General features: G+C 40.1%; 1 protein-coding gene across 2 annotated transcripts in view; it reads right to left on the reverse strand.

The window, feature by feature from the left end:
• Positions 1–11,398: 11,398 nt before the first annotated feature.
• The window catches only part of Eqtn (equatorin), a 15,505-nt gene continuing 11,363 nt past the window's right edge, over positions 11,399–15,540 (reverse strand). Inside the window, exons 8-9 of one of the 2 annotated variants that reach the window (XM_021200771.1) lie at positions 11,850–11,923; positions 11,508–11,726 (exon numbers count right to left, since the gene is read on the reverse strand). In XM_021200771.1, coding sequence (XP_021056430.1) covers positions 11,563–11,726; positions 11,850–11,923 — 238 coding nt within the window. In that variant the 3' untranslated portion in view covers positions 11,508–11,562. Of the gene's footprint in view, positions 11,924–15,540 lie in introns of both variants that reach the window. The other variant, XM_021200770.1, reaches the window with a different exon arrangement.

The following is a 15,540-nucleotide window of genomic DNA, read 5'->3' on the forward strand; positions in this document are numbered from 1 at the left end:
ATACTCTCAGAGGCAGAAGGGCCTGGTCAGATTGCTGCAGACTCCAAAAGACTACTAATGTCAGCCCAGACTACTGCCCCCAGAAAAAATTTCAATCATCAAAGATGGAGAAAATACAATATTCCATGATAAAGTCAAATTTAAACAATATCTACCTTGAAATCAAGCCCTAGAAGGAAAACGCCAACCAAAGGACTTAACTACACCAATTAAAATAGTTAAACTCATATCAGCAAAACCAAAATAAGGGAAGTATAAACACACACACACAACAACAACAACACAACCACCTCTACTACCACCACCAATATAGCAGGAATCAATAATCATTGGTCATTGATATCTCTCAATATCAACAGTCTTAATTCTCCATTAAAAAGACACAGACTAACAGAATGAATGAGAAAATAGGGTCCATTTTTATGCTGCATCCAACAATAACACACTTTAACATCAAAGATAGCCATTACTCAGGTTAAAAGGTGGAAAAAAGATATCCCAAGCAAATGTTCCTAAGAAGGAAGTGTGCATAGTCATTTTAATATCTAACAAAATAGACTTCAAAGGAGATGAGGACAAACATTTCACACTCATCAAAGAAAAAAACTACCAATATTACATTTCATTTCTTAACATCTATGTCCCAAATACTAGAACACCTTCTTTTGTAAAGGAAACACTACTACAGCATATGTCACATATTGATCTTACACACTGATAGTGGGAGACTTGACTACCCCATTCTCACCGATGGACATCAATGGACATCTAGACAAAAACTAAACAGAGAAATATTGGAGTTAACATGTTATAAACCAAATGGACCTAACAAAGACTTACAGAACATTCCACCCAAACATAAAATAATATATTATCTTCTTCTCAGCACCTCATGGAACTTTCTCCAAAATTGACCACATACTTGGACACAAAGCAGATCACAACAGATACAGGAAAATTGAAATAGTTCCCTGCATCCTGTCAGCTACCATGGATTAACTGGATATCAACATCAACAGAAACAACAGAAAGCTTACAAACTCGTGGAAACAAAATAGCTCTCTACTGAATGAAAAATGGGTCAAGACAGAAATAAAGAACAAATTCGACGAAAATCAAAATACAGCACACTCAAACTTATGGCACACAAAGAAAGCAGTGTTAAGAGAAAGGTTAATGGCACTAAGTGCCTTTAAGAAGAAATTAGAGAGATCTCAAACTAGCAAGTTAACAGCTAAAAGCACATCTGAAAGCTCTAGAACAAAAAGAGCAAATGTACCCAAGAGGAGTTGATGGCAGGAAATAAACTGAGGGCTGAAATCAATAAACTAGAATCAAAGAGAACAACAGAAAGAACCAATGATACGAAGAGTTGGTTCTTTGAGAATATCAACAAGCTAGTCAAACCATTACCCAAACGACCTAAAATACAGAGAAAAAATATCCAAATTAACAAAATTCTGGGTTGGTAGGATTAACATAGTAAAAATGGCCATCCTACCAAAGGCAATCTATAGATTCAATGCAATGTTCATTAAAATTCCAACACAATTATTTACAGATCTTCAAATGACAATTCTCAACTTCATATGGAAAAGCAAAACAAACCACAAAAACAAAAAAAAAAAAAAAGAAAACAAAAAACCCAGAAAACAAAACAACAACAAACAGGGTAGCTAAGACAATCCTGAATAATAAAAAGGAATATGCAGGTATCACCATCCCTGATTTCAAATTGTACTACAGAGTTACAGTAATAAAAACCACATGGTATTGGCATAAAAACAACAATGTTAACCAATGGAATCAAATTGAAGGCCCCGATATAAATTCACACACTTACGGACACCTAATTTTTGATAAAGAAGCTAGAATTATACAATGGATAAAAGCAAGCATCTTAAATTAATAGTGATGTTCAGACTGGATGTCTGCATACCGCAGGCAGAATGCAAATAGATCTGTACTTATCACCTTACACAAAACTCAAGTCCAAGTGGAACAAAGACTTCAACATAAAGTCAGATACACTGAACCTAATAGAAGAGTAAGTGAGGAACAGCCGTGAAAACATTGGTACAGGAGACAATTTCTGACCAAAACACAGATAATGTAAGCACTAAAATCAACAATTAATAAATGGGACTTAATAAAACAGAAAGGCTTCTGTAAGGCAAAGGACAACATCAATTGGACAATAGGACAGCCCACAGAATGGGAAAATGTTGTGAATAACCCTGGGGCTAATTATATTTGATGTTAATTCCGGTCTCCTGTGAGTGGCTTCGAACAAGGAATGAGTCAGCACTCAGGTGATTTCCTATAAATGTGCTTCCCACCTTAATTTGTAAAATAAAGGAGAGCTGATGATTGGGCAGATAAAAGGGAAGGTGGAGCAGAAGGTGGGGAGGGAGAATAAGGAGCAAATGGGAGAGAGAGAAGACACAGAAGAGGAGGAGGAAGAAAAGCAGAGCATAAGCAAATGGCCTGGAGAAACCACAAGCTCTAAGGGGTCTCATAGATGTGGAAGATGGTAGTGTAGCAGTAGAGCTGCCTAACCTAGGCGCACAGCATGTATTCATATTAATTGAGCTGTGTTTTTATTGCTGGGGCATATTTGGGTTGGAGATTTACTGCAACAGGAAAAGATTTTCACCAACACCACATCTGATAAAGAGCCAATACCAAAATATATAAATAACTCAATAAACTGTCTCAAAAAAAAAAACCCAAATAATGCAGTTAAAATGAGGTACAGATGTAATTTTCAACAAAAGAATCTCAACTGGCTGAGAAACAGAGAAATGTTGGACATCTTTATCCATGAGGGAAAAGCAAATCAAAAGTACTTTGAGATTCCATCTTGTCAGAATGGCTAAGTTCAATAACACAAGTGACAGCTTTTGATGGCAAGGATGTGGAACAATGGGTACACTCCTCCATGGCTGTACAATTTTGCTGTCCCACCAGCAATGGATGAGTGTTTCCCTTACTTCACATCCTTGCCAGCTGTAATTGACTCTGGCCATCCTTACTGGTATAACATGAAATTACAGAGTCGTCGTTTTGATTTGTATTCCCCTTAATGTCTAAGGATGTTGAATATTTTTTACACTGATTATGTTTAATAAATGAACAAAAGAAATATATAAAACCCCACAAAATTGATGTTTTCTACATTACAATAGAAACTTGCAAATAAAAATACTTATGTGAAATCTAATTTAACATTATCAATTCATGAAGTTGCAGCATAGAATTAATCCATAAGTTAGTATACTATGTAAAATGGCTGAAATGCATGTCACGATTCTATTGAAAGTTAATTACATGTTATATAGATTCAAATTTTATAAACATTAATTTGAAATAGGTTGTAATTATATTTTTTTATTTTATTTACTTACTCACTTTACATCCCATTCACTGACCCCCTCCCAGTCATGTCCTTCCACCATCCCTCCCCATCTCCCTCCCCTTCTCCTCTGAGCATGTGGGGAGCCCCTGGGTATCTCCCCACCCTGGCACATCAAGTCTCTGAGGGTAGGTGCATTCTCTCCCCCTGAGGCCAGACAAGGCAGCTCAGCAAGAACAACATATTCCAAGGACAGGCATCAGCTTTTGGGATAACCCCAGCTCCATTTGTTCCAGACCCACATGAAGACCAAGCTGCACATCTGCTACATATGTGTGGGGAGGCATAGGTCCAACCAGTTCTTTGGTTGGTGGTTCAGTCTTTGAGAACTCCAAGGGTCCAGGTTAGTTGACTCTGTTGGTCTTCCTAAGGAGTTCCTATCCCCTTCAGGCCTGCAATCCTTCCCCCTATTCTTCCATAAGAGTCCTTGAGCTCCATCCACTGTTTGGCTGTGGGTGTCTGCATCTGTCTGAGCCAGCTTCTGGGAGGAGCCTTTCAGGGGACAGCCATGCTAGGTTCCTGTGTGCAAGCATAATGGAGTATCATTAATAGTGTCAGGTGTTTGCCCATAGGATGGGTCTCAAGTTGGGCCAGTTATTGGTTGGCCATTCTCTCAGTCTCTGCTCCATCTCCTGTCCCTGAATTCCTTGTAGACAGGATAAATTTTGGTTTGAAAGTTTTGAGGGTGGGTTGCTAGCCCTATTCCTGGAGTTCCTGTCTGGCTACAGGGGGTGGCCTCTTCAGGCTCCATATCCCCAATTCTGTGAGTCACAGCTACGGTCACCCCCAGTGATTCTTGGGTGCCACCCTTAAGGGCATCTTCATTTGAGTTTCCTCTTTTGAAAATTCTGTTTAGATCTGTACCCCACTTTTAATTGAGTTGTATTCTTGATGTTAAGATTTTTTCTGTTCTATGCACATTTTTGTGTGAGCCCTCTATGGAATACATAATTAGTAAAAGTGTCTTCCCATTCTGTAGCCTGCTGCTTTGGCCAAATGACAGTGCCCTTTGCCATGCAGACACTTTATAAGTTCATGAGGTCCTACTGATTGTTGATCTGAGTGCCTGTGCTAACTGTCTGTTCAGAAAGTCTTTTCCCACGCCAGTGAGTTCAGAACTATTCTCCAATCTCTCCTCCATCGACGGAACAAGTCTTTCCCAGCAAGGGTCTTCTCTGGATGGCACTTGACAGAACTCCTGAAGGCCATTTCCAATGAAGCCGCCAATGACATACAAACACAAAACCACGGCACAGACACAGCAGCACAGGGTGACAACTGAAAGGTGACTGTGTCCCCTTATCTAATCTTAACTGGAGTACAAATGTTAGAAAATTTTTAGAAAATTGGCCATTCTTCTGCATGTCTGAATGACGATCACAAAGGGCAGTGGTTCTTGACTTGGGGAAAACAAGTGACTTTGACTGGGTAACTGAATTTATAATTCTGAGCCTCCAAATAATAAAAATAGGCATCAATTTGTGATGAAAAATTCAACAATGTCAATAAAGCTGTTTTTAATGAAAATGACAGACAGTGGAAAATGGTTCAGTGGGGCTGTGGTCATTTACTTCCCATTTCTGCCCCCTGGTGGATGATAAGGTCCTAAGCACAAAGGAAAGCCGGAAATGTATGTGACATTTTGTGTCACATGGAGGGAGATAAGCAACTAAAGACACACATCCGTTTTGGGAGTCTGTGCAGTTCTTTTTCGGTCAAGAAATGCTTTTGAAAGATGAAAAATATTTTTAAGCTCTAGATGAGTGGCAAAAAAATAATTATTCTACTTTAGCCTACACACTTGCCTTAATACAGTTGAGTATGTAATAGAATACCAGCCTCATTTACAAACTAAACTATTGAACATTTTTAGATATAAGCTACTTATTTTATTACCAACCAGTGACAACTGGACACTTCAAATAGGTGATTGACTCACAGAACTGCACACAGCTTCACCCAGTAAAGCAGTTCCTTTGTCTACAACAAAATACTGCATAAAACATCAAGCTTACTGGTCTTTAGTACATCTCTCTTGAGATTCTGACCAAAGCACTTCAGTCACCAAATGACTGAAGCATTTCCACCCACCATCCAAATCTCAGACGAAGCAAACAAAATTCTTAAGCATATGGATCCACAGTCCTGAGAAAAACTGGATAGTGACATGACCCAAGAACTGTAGAACTGGTTGGACCATGCAAACCCTAGAAGTCCCTTCTGGCTTTACTAGAATAATAATGTCCTTCCCCTTTCAAAGATCCATTTTCCTTCATTAATTATGTAACTAACATTTCTCCCAAATGCATTTCAGAAATGAGATGTGGTCTAATTATGCTCTTACAACTCTGAATTTACTTTAGATAATCTGCAGGTTTTGGTAACACACATGCATCCTTTTTACACAGTAAGTTTTCCCTGGGATCAAAAGCCTTCAACTTGCTGATTATATTCTTTTAAGAAATCTACTGAAATCCAAAACAATATACTGGGAAGATAACTGCTTAGGAAAAGGAGGAAGGAGTGATCAGACAATGCTAGCAATCACAGGATCAAAATTTAACATCTGGGTTTTACTTTCTCTTTAAGCGAGCTTGACTACTCAGCCAGAAACACATGTTAGCATAAGTTGAGTTTACTGGCTGCTAAAATTTGGAAAGTGTTGTTAAACAGTACCTCAAGAAACAAGAGTCTACTCATTCTGCAGCTTGAACGTTACCATCTCACCAGAAGCTGTGTTTAGATAAACAGCTTCAGCTGTTGCAGGGTTTTGAGTAAGAGAACAAACACTTTTCTTAGCCCAGTCGTGTGTAATCCAGGGTTCTGAGGTGTTGGACAACGAATGGACACTAAAGATCAATTTTGGCTCTGGGTTCGTTGTCAAAATCTTGTTGGAGTTTGTAAAAATGGAAGCAAGTTTCATTAAGAAGAATTACACAAAAGTGAGAAATTGAGGAAAAGTGAGAAAAATCAAGGAAAAATAAAACTTTAGAGAGAGGACTTCCATTCATCCAGGAAAGGAGGGAAAAGCTGTGGAATTCCTTTGTTGCAAGTTAAATGTCCATGATAGAAATTTGACCAGGGTGAGGTAAACTCTATTAGGATTGGTCCATTGTCTGGGCTAAGGTGAGCCAGAGCCTATAGGGCATGTCCTTCTGGCCCAACCAAGGAGACGATCATGTTCTGTTCTTGGGATGCTGACCCTGTTACGGACAGTTAAAGCCCTACAATGTCTGACTCCATCTTTGCTAGATATGTAGCTTGACACTATCGGTCATTTGGTTGGCATCACTACCCTCTGACCTTTGCTAGTGTCTCTGGTGTTGCTAATTACACCAAGGTCTCCTTGTTCCCACTTCATATGACAAGCATGTAGCTTTACTGTGGAAAATGAGTTAATGATCACAGTCAACAAGATGTAGCTGTAGATTTTCTTGGTTATCCCACATTTAGCTATTTGGGGTGGTCTGAGGTGGTCTCTTCCACAGAAGCCTCTCATTAGAAGCCTTTATGACTGGCAATTTAATGTTACCATCAGCTGCATTAGAAACAAGAAAATAAGGGCATAGAATCTGCACATGTCTTTCACTGGCTTTGGGGACGTGTGTGAGTATGTGAGTGTATGTGAGTGTGTGTGTGTGTGTGTGTGTGTGTGTGTGTCTTTCCACTCAGGCTCCTGCCTTCTTATCTATTGAAATACCTCACTCATGTGCTTCAGTATTCTAAATATTCCCTTGTTAACCCTTAATCTTCCTTTTAACCTCAGTCTTGCTGCGATATGTCAACAATTTAAGAGTTTTTACCAGGGTGTTTTTTAAATCTTACGACCCACAGGAGGATAGCTTCTGCATCAGAAACACCTTGGTTCTTCCTGGCTAGGAAACCACTACTTCTGATTGGTGCTACAGCCACTCCAGTGAAGTCTGCTTGACAGGCCTAAAAGCCTGGAAGCAGTCCTGAGGCAAAGAGTTTCATGGAAACATAGCCTCCTGGAACCTTGGCATTCCCATAGCGCATACACTCAAAACCTGTCCCTGTGTTAGTCTGGTGTATGGATCCGTGTGCTTTCTTTCAGTATTGCTTTATTATAAGTGCCTTTAAGGATTGATTTTGACATATAGCTAAACCTTCGCCAGTGTTCCAATGTCCTTGAAGCCGACCCTGAGCTTGGAATTCAGTAAGAATGTTACCTATTCGGTAACACTCAAATTTACTTCTAGTAGAGACAGTGAAAATAATCAGGCATTACGATTTACTTGAATGGAGCTAGAAAGCTCAGGGATAGTCTACATATTAATTACTTAAGACAATAGCTGAGTCACACCCAAACACAGGAATACACAATGGCCTAGGAAATAGGTGGGTTGTAGTATTATTCATGAAAGGGTTAGTAGAATGGAATTCCCCTGGTGCAGGTTTTTCACTAGGCCCAGAGGAATAGCATAATCAGGTATTTACTAAAGGACCCCTAGTGGTGGGTTTATCAATAGACTAGCATTGTATCAGAGCATTCACCTGGCTCCTGTGTTTAGCTGATCTTAATTAAGGTTGTAAACACAGCCTGGCTCCTGCTATCTTTTTATGTATGCATTTTCTTTGTTTTGTGTTAAGAACCAGTGTACATTGAAGGATGTACTCGCCTAGCTTTCTTGTTTTTCTTCTGTAATATAAGAATGGTGCTCGCTCTGTGAGAGACCCAATTGAGGTTCGTCTGCAGAAGATTGGTAATTGCTTTATAAGGCAACATAGAGTATTTGCAAGTCTCAATGTTCAGGTACAACTGTCAACAGAGTCCCCCGCCCTACCACTCCCCAGAGCACAGAACATTCCTTATGATGATTTCACATGTGAGACGGTTGGAGACATCATCTTCACACATTTACCATGCTGCTCCAAGCCTTCAGAGCACCTTTCTTCAGCCTCACTAGTACCCACCACACCCATTCCCAACAGCCCTTGCACCCCACCTTGATGGAACCCTAGAGATCACAAGGCAGATGCTGGGCTTTTCTCCCCCTGAAGGACAGCCTCAGCATACAGATGAGCCAGCTTCCTAAACATCAGTAGGTCAGCTCTGCCATGCCAGGTCTTCTGGAACTGTGAGACCACCCCCAAAACGCACTGCAATCCCCCTTCCATGAAAGGTCCCCAGCATCTCACTGTTAGGCATACCTCTGGACTTGACACAGGAAGGAACTGAGAACAAGGGCTGGCTCTTTAGGGTAATGCCGGGCAGACTTGTGGGGAGCGACTTCTGGTTTGATTCCGAGGTCTCAGGCAAGTTCTCCCACCTACCTCAGCCAGTCTGTAAGAACTGGTCCATAGTACAAGAAGAAGGAAACACTGAGCAGAAGTGATACGTTGCAACCCAAGCTACTGCAAGGCAGAACATAAAGCAGTTCTTGAAGGTTGAGTGTGTGGCATCCTAGGAAGCACTGAGGAGACCTGGGCACTTTAGACTGGGGAGATACCCATCAGCTGCTGGAGAAAAGCAAGCCAGGAGGTCTAGGAAACATGCTCAGGAAATGCAGGTTTATTGACAGCATAGAGGGTTAGCCGTGGACTGTGTGCTGTCATCTCATTTCTACAGTGTGTGTGTGTGGGGGGGGGGGACTGCCCAACATCCTTCATGTACCTTTACCCAGCTTCCTTAAACATCCTGACTGTCCTATCTAAATATCTATAAGTTGTGTCTGGAAAATCAGGTGGATTTTTTTGTTTGTTTGTTTTGGTTTTGTTTGTTTGGTTTGGTTTGTCTTGGTTTACCATTGGTTTTGTTTTTGTGGTGCTGGGGATGAAACTCAGGGCCTTGTACATGCCAGACCAGGGTTCTATAACTGGGCTACATACTCAGATGACTTTCAAAACATAGTTAACATGTTGCTTTTGCCCATTTTAGTAAGAATAATACTAAAGTCATTAACATTCCTTATAACGCTTTGTTTCACAACTAGAAACACTTTGAGTGGTCCTTTGCATCTGTTTTCACACAAGAAAATTCTTCACACCTCTAAAGGATGGGTGGAGAGCCAGAGGGAAAAATGAGGGACTATTAGCAGCCTTAGTGTCTCTACGTGACATCTGCCCACAAACTCTTCCACACCGGGAGACTTAACTGGACTCCTTAGTGCCTTGCTATATCCAAGCGCCCGCAGCCGTTTTAGCTCACTGACCCCTCACCCACCTTCATGGTTCAGGTGCCTGAACTGCCAGTACACAGGCTTGGATCCAGCCCTAGAACTGTCAGAAAGGCCTGAGAAATGGCAAAAGGAACTGGCAGAGGAAAGCTGGTGCTCAAGGCTACCCAGAGTGGCTCAGAAACTGTCCACTATTGGGCAGGATCAGGAAAGTGAGCGCCTGTCCTGTGATGGATTTTCTGTCATGCGTAGAGGCTTATATAGTCCACAACCACTCAAAGGTGGAGGCTCGTTGCCCTCCCAACCAATGGTGAGTGAAACAGAGTCTGAAGAAAACAGGGAGAGAGTAAAGGACTCTCAAAGTGGCAGGTAAGGTAAGTGTAATGCTTCACAGGGAAGAAGAAACATCTTTCTAAGCCAAAGAGAGTAAAAAGAACTCCTGAGCTGAAACAACACTTGGCAAACTGATGGCCTTTGGACTTTCTTGTTCCTAAGGCCCTTTGACCTTTTGTAGATCATAGCCACTCTCAGGCAAAGGAACTCAGGGAAGGCATGACTCTGGCTCACCTGAGAGCCCATGTGTTTGTTTAAGACAGGGTCTTTTGTATCCCAGCATGGCCTCAGACTCCCTATGTAATTAAAAAATAACCTTAATCTTCTGATCCTCCTACCTCTCCCTCCCCAGTGTTGGCATTAAAGGTGTGTACCACTAATGCCTAGCTTTATTTGGTACTGATGATAGAAACCAGGGCCCTCTGCATGCTACAGAAGCATTCTACAACATTGTACATTCACAACCCATGAGATTTGTAATTTGTAAAATACATAATTTGATTTGTAAAATAAATGCGCCGTTCATAGCACAGGGTAACTCAGTGTGATGCCAAGTGTCTGGCAGCCAGTAAATGGAAGCCTGTTGGCAAGAAGAGGGCTGATAAAGGCAGTGATATCTGCCTTGGGTCTTCTCCACATCCGCATCCCTACAAATGACCTGATGTATGCCCTAAGATGGTCCCACTTACAGACACAGTAAATTGAAATATCCTTTGTATAGATAGCTTCTATAGTTATTAATAAACTTGAGTCAGGCTTTGAGGGTTTTTCCCAGTTAAAGCACAATGATCCTGGGTGCCTGAGACTGGTGGGAGAGAGAGCTGTAAATTTCTAGGAAATTCCCTGATGGAATGATCTCTTCTGTGATTTACTGGCACATGTTATTGCCAAAGATTACAAGTACTTTAGAAATGGAGGAAATGTTTTCTTTATTATCACGTTTGTGTGTGCACTTGTTCCCATGCCACAGTATGCCTGCAGATAACAGGACAAGCAGGAATTGAGTCCTGGTTTGCTCATTCCACAGCAGTGGGTTTCAGGGATCTAACTCAGGTGGTTAGGCTTGCATATGGCAAGCACTTTCCAGCTGAGCTATCTTGCCGGCCATGTTTTTCTTCCTGACCAGTGAGAGTAGCTGCATTAACTTCAAAACAACTCAAGAATGCCAGTTTTATCTCTTGTTGATCCCACTGTTTAGCTAATAAAACATAAGCCAAATGTTTTCTGCTTTGGTGTAGTGTAAATGGTAAAGATGTAAATGCCCTCATTAATGATGTAATGCCATCATTAAAGATGAAACTTAGTGTTTTATTGACCTAAGGATGGGTGGATTGATGGCTCCAAGGTGGTCTTGGCCAAACTAGACAAGTGGTCTATCACTGAGCTACCTCCAGCCTTGAAGACCTGTCATAGTCGACTGTCATAGCCTCTAGACTATTTGACGGGTTTATTTGACAAGTTTCCCTTAAATGATTTCCTTGTACATTTTCATTTAAATAATTCTTATAACAATAACTGTGATAGTTTTTATTGAAATGTCCTTAGGATATCAGAAAATGTAGATATAGGATGTAGAAATGTAGATATATTTCTCTGAAACGTGCAGTATCAAAATGAGAACATTTATGTGACACACAAAGATCTGTTTTTATAACTTAAAGTTAATTACTCAGTGATTCATTGTTCCTTGTTCAACAACAGCTGGGCATCAGTCTCGTTCATTGCCTGCATAGGGCCTCTCTCAATGATGGGCTCCTTACCCGGCTCCTCAGGAAGGAGGAATCTTGTCTCCTCAGGAGGGAGGAAGCTTGACTCGTCGGTTAAGACTGTTTGATTGGAGCCTGCAGAAAAATCCATAGGTTTAGATTTTGACCTTCTTTTGTTCGATCGCCTCATCTCTGAAGAATTGTGGCCCCAAAAAGAGCTGCTCTCTGCACTTTTCGAAAAAGATGTATTTGACACACCTTCTGTTGGATGGAAGTAAGACAGAGTTGCCAGCTCTGGGTTGACGGAGTATTGACTCTCATAACTTTTGTCACTAAAAAGAGAACACACACCAAGAATGGTCTTTAGTTGCATAGAATTATGACTCAAATCAGAAGTTAAAACAGAAATTGATTATGTCCACTGTATTACTTAATGCAAATGGCATAGTTTTTCTTTCATTATAGTTATATTGTACTTAATCCTCTTGTGAATGAACTATCTGGTGTATGCAGCCTATCTCAAACTGCAATATTAGAACTTAAAAGCCAATAATAAAAGTTACCTTAATTAATACATGCTTACCAAGAAACACAAAGGGAAGTTGAATTAGAGAGAATAAATAACTTTACAGGTTTAATGGATCAGAGAAATACATCATCAAAGCAACACAGTCCAAAGAACAATATTAATGATAATTGTGACCATTAAAAAGCAACTGTGTGCCTTCCAGCCCACAATCTGTAGCTGAGAGCTGAGACTGTCCACAGCCCACTGTGCACAGGTCTTGCCAGGAGAGACCTGTTCTCCCAGGAGAGTTTTCATTCCCAGGCTTGGAGGTGAGATATCCACTTTCTCTCCAATAACTGTCTAGAGCTGGGCTGTGAGGAGCACATGGGGCGCATGAACAGTGGAGCAGCTGGGACAGGATTTTTTCAGTCACCATCTGCACACAGAGCTTGGGTTGTTCCAGAGCCCTCTGTATACAAGTTGGGCCAGGAGTGAGCTGGTCTCCCAGGAGTGCTGACACAAGCTTACAGACCCACAGGAGGAACAAGCTCCAGCCAGAGACAGCAAGAACATCTAACACCAGAGACAACCAGATGGTGAAAGGCAAATGCAAGAATCTTACCAACAGAAACCAAGACGACTTGGCACCATCAGAACCCAGTTCTCCCCCCATAGCAAGTCCTAGATACACCAACACACAGGAAAAGCAAGATGTGGATTTAAAAATCATATCTCATGATGCTGATAGCAAGAAAGACATAAATAACTCCCTTAAAGAAATACAGAACACAGGTAAACAGGTAGAAGCCCTTAAAAAGGAGACACAAAAATTCCTTAAAGAATTATAGGAGAACACAGGGAAACATGTAGAAGCCCTTAAAGAGGAAACACAAAAATCCCTTAAAGAATTATAGGAGAACACAGGGAAACATGTAGAAGCCCTTAAAGAGGAAACACAAAAATCCCCTAAAGAATCACAAGGAAACACAACCAAACAGGTGAAGGAATTGAACAAAACCATCCAGGATCTAAAAATATAAGTAGAAACAATAAAGAAATCACAAAGGAAGACAACTCTGGAGATAGAAAACCTAGGAAAGAGATCAGGAGACATAGATGCAAGCATCACTAAGAGAATACAAGAGATAGAAGAGAGAATCTCAGGCACAGAAGGTACCATAGAAAATATTGACGCAACAATCAAAGAAAATGCAAAATGCAAAAAGATTCTAACTCAAAACTTACAGGAAATCAAAGACAAAATGAGAAGGCCAAACCTAAGGATAATAGGTATAGAAAAGAGCTAAGTTCCCAACTTAAAGGGCCAGTAAATATCTTCAACAAAATTATAAAAGAGAACATCCCTAACCTAACCTAAAGAAAGAGATACCCATGGACATACAAGAAGCCTACAGAATGCCAAATAGATTGGATCAGAAAAGAAATTCCTCCTGACACACAATAATCAAAACACCAAATGCACTAAACAAAGAAAGACTATTATAAGCAGTAAGGGAAAAAGGTCAAGTAACATATAAAGGCAGACCTATTAGAATTACACCAGACTTCTTGCCATAAACTATGAAAGCCAGAAGATCCTGGGCAGATGTCATACAGACCCTAAGAGAACATAAATGCCAGCCTAGGCTACTATACCCAGCAAAACTCTCAATTACCATACATTGAGAACCAAGATATTCCATGACAAAAACAAATTTACACAATATCTCTCTACAAATCCAGCCCTTCAAAGGATAATAAATGAAAAACTCCAACATAAGGAGGGAAACTATACCCTAGAAAAAGCAAGAAAATAATCTTCTTTTAACAAACCAAAAAGAAGATAACCACAAAAAACATAATTCCACCTCTAACAACAAAAATATCAGGAAGCAACAACCTTTTTTCCTTAATGTCTCTTAATATCAGTGAAGTCAATTCCCCAATAAAAAGACATAGACTAACAGACTGGCTACATATACAGGACCCGACATTTTGCTGCATACAGGAAACCCACCTCAGTAAGAAAGACAGACACTACCTCAGAGTAAAATGCCGGAAAACAACTCTCCAAGAAACAAGCTGGAGTATCCATTCTAATATTGAATAAAATGGACTTTCAACCTAAAGTTATCAAAAAAAAAAAAAAAAACAAGAAAGGACACTTCATATTCATCAAAGGAATAATCTACCAAGAAGAACTCTCTATTCTGAACATCTATGCTCCAAATGCAAGGGCACCCACATTCATTTTTTAAAAAATACTTATTTATTTGTTATATGAAGAGGGCGTCAGATCTTGTTAGGGATGGTTATGAGCCACCATGTGGTTGCTGGGATTTGAACTCAGGACCTCTGGAAGAGCAGCTGGTGCTCTTAACCGCTGAGCCATCTCTCCAGTCCATAGGCACCCACATTCATAAAAGAAACTTTACTAAGTCTCAAAACACACATTTTACCACACACAATAACAGTGAGAAACTTCAACACCCCACTCTCAGCAATGGGCAGATCATGGAAACAGAAACTAAACAGAGACACAGTGAAACTAACAGAAGTTATGAAACAAATGGATTTAACAGATATCTATAGAACATTTTATCCTAAAACAAAAGAATACATCTTCTTCTGAGCACCTCACAGTACCTTCTCCAAAATTGACCATATAATCGGTCACAAAACAGGCCTCGACAGATACAAGAAGATTGAAATAATCCCATGCATGCTATCAGATCACCATGGTCTAAGGCTGGTCTTTAATAACAACATAAACAATAGAAATCCCACATACACATGGAAACTGAACAATACTCTACTCAGTTTGGTCAAGGAAGAAATTAAAGACTTTTTGGAGTTGAATGAAAATGAAGCCATAATATACCCAAACTTATGGGACACAATGAGAGCAGTCCTAAGAGGAAAACAAATAGCTCTGAGTGCTTTGTTAAGAGTCACACCAAGGCTAAATTTAACCAAAGTTAAATCAGGATCAGATAAAAGATGTAAACAGTCCCATATCCCCTAAAGAATAGAAGCAGTCATTAATAGTCTCCCAACCACAGAAAGCTCAGGACCAGATGAGTTTAGTGCAGAGATCTATCAGACCTTCAGAGAAGACCTAATACCAATTCTTCTCAAACTATTCCATAAAATAGAAACAAAAGGTACTCTACCCAATTCATTCTATGAAGACACCATTACTCTGATACCTAAACCACATAAAGACCCAACAAAGAAAGAGAAATTCAGACCAATTTCCTTTATGAATATCGATGTAAAAATACTCAATAAAATTCTCGCAAACCAAATCCAAGAACACATCAAATCATGATCAAGTAGGCTTCATTCCGGGGATGCAGGGATGGTTTAATATAAGGAAATCCATCAATGTAATCCACTACATAAACAAACTCAAAGACAAAAACCACATGATCATCTCAT

The sequence above is a fragment of the Mus pahari genome, chromosome 6, assembly GCF_900095145.1.
Source record: "Mus pahari chromosome 6, PAHARI_EIJ_v1.1, whole genome shotgun sequence".
Classification (NCBI taxonomy): Eukaryota; Metazoa; Chordata; class Mammalia; order Rodentia; family Muridae; genus Mus; species Mus pahari.